We start from the raw sequence: 7,658 nt of genomic DNA on the forward strand, positions 1-7,658 counted from the left end.
ACTGTTTTGCTTTGAAGTAAAATATTTTTGTTGAGCGAAGATTCGATTACATTTTTAAACGAAACTGGAAACTGGAAAACTGGAAATCCCTCAAACCAGCCTTGAAAGCCCATTTAGTTTGCTGTGGCAAACTGTAACAAACATCAAACTGCACTTTTTATTTAACTATATAAGATAACTATTTATTGAGACAACAACTGAATTAAGAGAATAAATAGATTTGGAAACTGAGTGTAAACTACAAAGAAATGAGACTGTGACCACCTTCATATTTGAAATGGTTTTGGCCATTATTTAAGTTTTGAACAGGCAGCTCTTAACAGGTACACAGTAAGTATGAAAAGGCATGACTTGGACAGAGAGTGATGCATCAAATGGGGCAGAAATGAATTCCAACTTGCTTTAATAGCTTTTGGATATGCAAAGTGGGGCTACTGCACATTAAATGTAAGCTGCAAGTAAGAAATGCATAGTTGACAACCGAAGAGAGAAGAGAAAACAGTAGTGTTTAAGGGACCCTTTCCCTAAGTAAAATAATACAACATTTAAAAATAGATTGCCTTCTCAGGTTACCTTCTCCAATACACACACCCCACACCCTGGGGTTAAAACTTCTACTTTTACACTGTACCCAATGCATGTTTTAATCTCATCATGCCACCCAATGTATTAAGTTATGTTTGGTCTCTCTTGCCATGTCTTGTTTCCCAAAAAAAATAATAATAATGTAATTTTTTTTTTTTTTTTTAAACATAGAAAACAGTAGTAATCAGGTTGCCTGCAGGTTTGTAGTTCATGTACATTGTGCTTGCTTTAGCTCATTGATATCAAAAAGAGGTGTCTGGCTATGGCACAAGTCAGCAGATGTTTTTCAATATAAAAGCACTTCAATGTATTGTCTATCTTACTGCTTCTTGTTGTTTTCTGAGGTGAACCTCACAGGTCCAATGGAGAACATCACTGGGTTCTTAGGCAGATTTGGCAAATCCAAAATGGAATCAATTTGATGAGGAGCTTTGTCCAAATATGTGAACACAAACAAATCTCGTGCGAAACCTAAAACTGAAGTATCAAAGCATCAAGCTAAATTGCTACCGAGAGAAACATACTTAAGGCTTCCTGGGAGACAGAGAACTGGAAGATCTTCAGAGTTTGTGATTTTACTTCCAAATGAGCTTTATTACATTTTGGCAGAAAGTCCAGATGCTCATGAAATCTCCATAAAAATTGTTGTTGTGCCCACAATATCAGTCTGCTTTGGCTGATGGAGAGTTTTGGTGTCGTCATCATTTAGCTCTGTTTGATGGATTTAGGAAAGACTTATTGATGTTCACAAATGGATTGTCCTTTTACTCTTCTCTCTATTGCTCAAGGGATATGATGGTACCAATCCCTCATCATCAACAGGAACAACTTCGACCCACTGGCCTCTTCTCAGCTTTCGGTATGGAAGTCCGTCTATCTGCCTTTCCTCCAATGGGAAACAACACAGTCTGAAAAGAAGACAAGAAGAGAAACTTGAGTAACTCTCATAAATATTCTATCATTTCACTGTGTCTTTAACTGGCATGCTTTATGGATATGAACCTGGGGCAACTGAGAGGTACTCAACTCAAGCACAACTTTACTCTCAAGTTTCAAATTTTTGAGGAGTCACAGTGAAAGTAGTTGCAGCTGTTCTTGATAAACTGCACTACTTGAGTTGTTCACAAGATTGTGCCTAAATCACAGAGACTTTGACCACTGTAGCATCACGTTGTTATCTGGGTCATTTGTACACTAGACACACTACTACTTTTATGTGCCAGTGAAGTATTTGCTTGCACATAAAGACCACAAGCAGACAAAGGAACAACTTTCTCCCAAGCCATAAGACTAAATCAATAAATAACACAAACACACATGCACTCCACACACAAACATATACACACAAATACACCAAATGCATACAGGATGTAGTCTAGAATTATGGTTCTTTTGACTTTTTGTAGTATATACATGACATTTTCTAAACTGAATGTGCCTCACACTCATAATGTTGTGAACTTTCTGTAACAGTTGTAGGATGCTTGGGTGGAACTCGTTATAGAAATATATTTATTATACGCAATGAAGCTTTGGGATCATTTTGATAGTAGAACAACATTTTGTTTGAATGAACAAATTCAGTTTTCTTTCATTTCAATTCTTTTGATTTTAATCTCGAACGACAAGAAAGATGAGCCAGAGGATAAGCTGGCACATAAATAAAAGTACAAAACTATTACGCCCGACAAGACATAATGGATGTGAACCATTCGAGGAGCAGATGTGCTCTTAAAAAATGTTTCGGACAGGTTACACCTCCACCAAAGGGTTGTGTAAGTCACAGGCAAAACAAGAAGATAAGTGAGTGTGTGGGATTGTTCAAATTGTTTTTGGAGCCAGTAGGCTGCTGTGAAGCTTCAACTTCTTCTCCAAAGTAGCAAAGACTGCAATTCCTCAAATGGGCAATTGAGACTGGCAGTAAGTAGATTACTTCATAGGCTGCTGTGTAACAGTAGTGAATTTTCCCCTGGAGGGAAATACAGCTTTATGGATATAATAAGATGATAATTTGTATATTTATTCTATTTATATTGTTAATATGAATTTGCAAAGTAACACAAGCTCAATGCAGCGAGTACAATATTTGCCACTGAGATGTTGGGAGTAGAATAGCATGAAATAGAAAGACTCAAGTAGTTGAAGTCAGGTAATTTGGGACAAATAAAGTTCTACATCTTGAGCTTTGGAATTGGACCCTTAGTTGTCAGGACTCCATCATAGTAGATTGTCCTGCCTGGGGAGTTTATAATTGTTGTTCTTTGCTTCACATTGTTCTTTACGCTGACTGCACTGCTGGTGTGTTAGTCTCTGTTGTTATAGTACAGTCACATTAGAAAACACATTTTCTGTTCTAAAATTAAAGTGACAGACTGCAGTTTCACCACAGGGTTTCCTGTGATATACTCACAGTCCTGCTGCGCTTCTGTGCTTGCAAAGCACTCGCTGAAGAGGCAGTGCATGGTGTGGCAGAAGTTGTCCAGGAGAAACTTTGGTGAAGCAAATCGCCAGCTGGTCTCTGGCACTCTGTCAGGCTCTTCTGTTAAATGATCCCAAGTGTCCTGGATAGTCTCTGGAAGCTCATGCTGGAACACCTGGACACAAACACATGCATGAGAGACATCCAAGTAAGCTGGATCCATAATCCATGAGGCGCATCTATAAATGTCAATATCTTTGAAGAGATTAATCAACAATACTTCAGTGGCAAATTCCAAAGTAGAAGAGAGTTTCTTCTCAATTTCAATTTCAATTTTAATTTCAGTTTACTTTGTATAGCCCAAAATCACAAGTACAAGATTTGCCTCGGCGGGCTTTACAATCTGTACACATAACATCCCTGTCCCAGGACCTCACATCGGATCAGGAAAAACTTCCCCAAATAAAGATAGTAAAAACCCTTTCACATGCTGACTTCTTCTTGCTTTTATCTTCTTCAAAAAGGGGTGTATGGCCAACAACCCCGATCCTAAGAATTCTCATAGTCGAAGTTCACTGACAAAAACGGTTTGATATCGATCACAGAATAAAACCTGATGAATTAAGGTTGGAATGTATAAAAATGATTAAACAACACAGATATACCTTGTTTACACGACAGCCCTATGTGTGCAAAATAAATGAATGATTAAAATTAAACTCAACATTTGAGCACAAATCTGTGTCCAGCGTGATGGAGTTATGTAACTACATATTATTTAACCCTAGAACACTAACGTTGGATGACTTGCACCCGATTGATTGTGGCGCCATTATTTTTATATATGATCATATTTTATTGAAGATTCCCTAATATTTCACCCAATTTTGAGTCAGGTACCATGATACCTGTTTTTGGTTTTATGAGAAGTTATAGGGTAAAATAAAGGAAGAGTACTTCAATTTGTATTGTTATATTTTAATATATTTTGATGAGCAGTACATTTTATCAGGTATATTATAGCGGGTGACATATACCCAACGTTAGTGATAGTGAAACTATTTTTAATATGAGTGTTCCAGGGTTTGAAACTGATATTTGCACTGTTTGAGATTTAATTAACTTCAGGCTTACATATTTAATGTTTAAAGACACAATGTTTAGTGAGACAGTAAAGATGAGGTTTGTATGAGTACAGAACCAAAAAAAAAGTATTAACAAATTAAGTAAACTCAGACATATGGCATTAGTGTGAACTCGAAGATGCATGTCTGAAAATACTAATTACGACATGATGAATATAAAAAAATTGGCCTCTTAATTAGCATGGCTATATATTTTATTTAAATTGAAATTGCCTGAAATTAAAAAAAAAAAAATTAATCACAGTGAATTATATCACAAGGAGTCATGGAGAGGTCATAGGTCCAAAACCCACATGTCAAACATGTCAGACCCCTACGCCGTTGCCTGACGTGCACCTCCAAAAAAATCCTAACTACTCAAAACCATGAACTAGGCTTTAAGACTCACAGTGTACTTCAATAGACACAGGGCGCTGTGGTAAGGATGTCTAATATGTCAACGATAATTATGCATGTAAATTGTCAAAACATCTGTGTCTGTTACTTACTGGACGAAGTGTTCCCAAACCTTTTCACTTCAGGGACTTCTTTGACTTTCTGTCATTTTTTTAAAAACTTTTGGATACAATTATAGTGAAAATAAATTACTAAAGATTGTTATTTCTTTTTCAAATGACTGCAACAATTGGTCCAACATGGTTTAACACAGGTTGATGAAGACCCGTGTTGCGACTGAAATACTACAGTCTTTATTTAAAGAGGAGTTAAATACAGCTGTGGGACAGATATGTGAACTGAAGCTTACCTCAGCGGGATGTGACTGTACAAAGACGCCCTCCGCATCCCTGAAGCGTCTTTCCAACTCAGTGGTGTATGGACGTGAAGGATGTCTCTCTGGCATAATTCGGATAATCTGAAATTTCAATTTCTTTAGTTTAGGACCAAAAGATGCTCTCAAACTTCAAGACCGCAGACTATCTTCTCCATTCAGATCTTTAGACTCCTTGTACATAGGACGACACAAAATTGATTATTAAAAGAAGGAAAAAAACTTTGATCAGTGAAAGGATTGGAATTCACAATTCATTAATGCACTTCCTACAACATTCTTAAGTAATACATATATGTGCATAGTAAAAAAAAAAAGTACTAAGTACTAATGTGACACACCTGAGAGGCGGTAGCGTTTATTTAATTCTTTTGGAATGATTTACAAGTGGAGTTGTACAAAGTGACTCTTTACTCAAGCTTAGCTTCTTTTCCAAATTTTAAGATACAGAAAACATAATTGAGAAACTTAAATTGGAATCATTGTACTCACAACAAGCAATGAATTTGATGAAATCAACCTTTTTGTTGATTAATGCTGCTCGGAAAATCAGCTCCATTGCTTTCAACCGCTATACTGGTGTGATGCAGAAGACTGGGAAGGATCGAGTAAATTAATGAGCTTTGAGGACCACTGAGTATTAAATGAAGTGTGCATGAAGTGATGCTTAAGGGTGTTTCCATTTTTGTGGTATTAACTTGGCTACATGTCAAAGCACACTCACTGTAAGTGTTCATGGCTGCACATGTGGGCATTAGGACAAACCACCAGAGAGAGAATCCAACGAGAGAGTAGGCGAGAGAGACTAACAACAAACCCAGTTAAACTAACTCCATTGGTGGTTATTTACAGCCAGTTCCCACTTAATTAATTCTGGGGCGGCTGTAGCTCAGGGTGATGAGCGGTCGTCCCGTTACCACAAGGCAGCTGGTTTGATCCCCAGTCCCCCCACAGTTCACTTGCGAAGTGTCTCTGAGCACGACACTTAACCCATCGTTGCTGCCCGGGCGCCTCACTGGGCAGCCCACTTAATCAAGGATGGGTCAAATGCAGAGAAGAATTTCTCTGTGCATATGTTTATTTTTCTACAGATAACATAGGAGACACCAACAGAGTGCAGAGAGCAGAAGGAACTCATCCCACTAATTCAACCTGGCTGGCCTTGTCAGCAGCTCAGGTGAGCTGCACACAAAATGTGTGGGAGCCGCAGCACTGCTTGAAGCTCTTGTCCCTGGACAGCATAAAGTTAGTGCCTATTCCCGTTGTCAGTCAATACCTGACATGTCATTTTCAACTTCTGATCTTTATTGTCGGATTGATGAAGGCTTCATCCTTCTAATTCAACTCAAAACTGCATTTTTATCACATGTCAAAAGTGAGTTGCTGAACCTCTTTGGCCCTTCACCGATCTGAACACTGTTTGATTTGTGCCGTGCAGTGAACGGCTGCATAGTGGTCATGCTTTAGCTGTTAGCATTTTATGACCATCAACCAATTTAAATAACATTTTTATGTTTTATTTTTAGCAGACAAAATTAAATAAACATATGCTAGTGACAACACATGCTTTCTGTTACAAATAGCAATGGCCACACTCAATAAAAACTGCAGTGGTGTAATCATTTTGACAGCTCAGAATTAGCTGTTGGGAGATAAGGATAAGGGCACTGGTTTTAAAAAATGACACAAATTGTTTACACATGGGAAAAAACACTTCGCTTTGTGACAAAATCTAAGAAATGCATTTTTACAATATTCCTACCTTTTTTAACACGCCTTGATTGACCTGGAACCACAACCTCTGGAGAACAAGCTCATGCAACCCTGTGACCTGTAACCTCTGATCAGTGACGCAGAGGAGAAAAATGTTATTAGTACGTTTATCAGATTATGTGAATGTGCGACACCTCCACCTTGTCCTCTGACAGGAAAAGTAAAGGTATCAATAAAAGAGACATTTACCATTCTGTTGATGTCTGACAGTTTAAAGATTTCCTTATGATGAATCCTAATGGTGTAGTTGATGGGGAAGTTGTGCTTCTGTAATACAGAGGGAGAGAGAGAGAGAGAGAGAGAGAGAGAGAGAGAGAGAGAGAGAGAGAGAGAGAGAGAGAGAGAGAGAGAGAGACAGAGAGAGACAGAGAGAGACAGAGACTGGTTATTGTTGTCTCCTCTATAAGTCAAGTTGGCTGGAAATTACATACTTCAGTAGAAGTGGACAACGCTTCTAAAAATGACCCTTGAATACATTTCAAAACGATTGAGACACGCTCACAACCATGCCATTGTTCTCTCACCATGTACCGCCGCCTGTGGCTGAGGCTGTCGTTGAGTGTCCTCAAGGGTGTGCACATGCTGGCTGGTGTCGGGGCCATCAGAACAGGTGATAGCAGAAACAGGCCTACAGATGCCAGAAAATACAGAAGATAAGATTACATTCATAACCATATTATTCTTGCTTTTCACACCGTCCACTAGGGATGTCCCGATCAAGTGTTTGTCAAGAATACAGTCAAACAAAGGAACACTATACCTGTTGCATGTCTCATTACTCCGATGCTCTTTACAAAACAGAATTAGGATCTGACTAATTCTCTCTCTACAACCTAACTTTGGATAAGGAAAATATTCTGATATCAGACCACGCCTTAGGACAAAGAAAAAAAGATACTGTAGACCAGGTATGGGCAAACTACGGCCTATCAAATATTGGTAGAAAATTGTCGGGAGATGGAGTACA

General features: G+C 38.3%; 1 protein-coding gene across 1 annotated transcript; it reads right to left on the bottom strand.

The window, feature by feature from the left end:
- Positions 1 to 1,309: 1,309 nt before the first annotated feature.
- On the bottom strand, positions 1,310 to 7,314 carry il34 (interleukin 34). The gene is made up of 6 exons (XM_068603544.1): positions 7,216 to 7,314; positions 6,881 to 6,958; positions 6,681 to 6,758; positions 4,895 to 5,002; positions 2,996 to 3,179; positions 1,310 to 1,493 (listed from the first exon to the last, which is right to left on the bottom strand). The coding sequence occupies exons 1-6, from the start codon at positions 7,291 to 7,293 to the stop codon at positions 1,459 to 1,461; spliced, it is 561 nt and encodes a 186-aa protein (XP_068459645.1). The 5' UTR covers positions 7,294 to 7,314; the 3' UTR covers positions 1,310 to 1,458.
- Between the last annotated feature and the right edge of the window lie 344 nt (positions 7,315 to 7,658).

The sequence above is a fragment of the Clinocottus analis genome, unplaced genomic scaffold (genome assembly GCF_023055335.1).
Source record: "Clinocottus analis isolate CAN_PGR_092001 unplaced genomic scaffold, fCliAna1.0.p SCAF_6, whole genome shotgun sequence".
In the NCBI taxonomy this organism is placed as follows: domain Eukaryota; kingdom Metazoa; phylum Chordata; class Actinopteri; order Perciformes; family Cottidae; genus Clinocottus; species Clinocottus analis.

Excerpts from the sequence above, each read along its gene's own strand:
- il34 (XM_068603544.1), bottom strand. The coding sequence starts at position 7,293 with ATGGCCCCGACACCAGCCAGCATGTGCACACCCTTGAGGACACTCAAC. Across the intron at positions 6,759-6,880 it reads TGTCAGACATCAACAGAATG|AGGTTACAGGTCACAGGGTT; the intron begins GTAAATGTCTCT and ends GTCACTGATCAG. Across the intron at positions 5,003-6,680 it reads ATCAAGGCGTGTTAAAAAAG|ATTATCCGAATTATGCCAGA; the intron begins GTAGGAATATTG and ends TTGAAATTTCAG.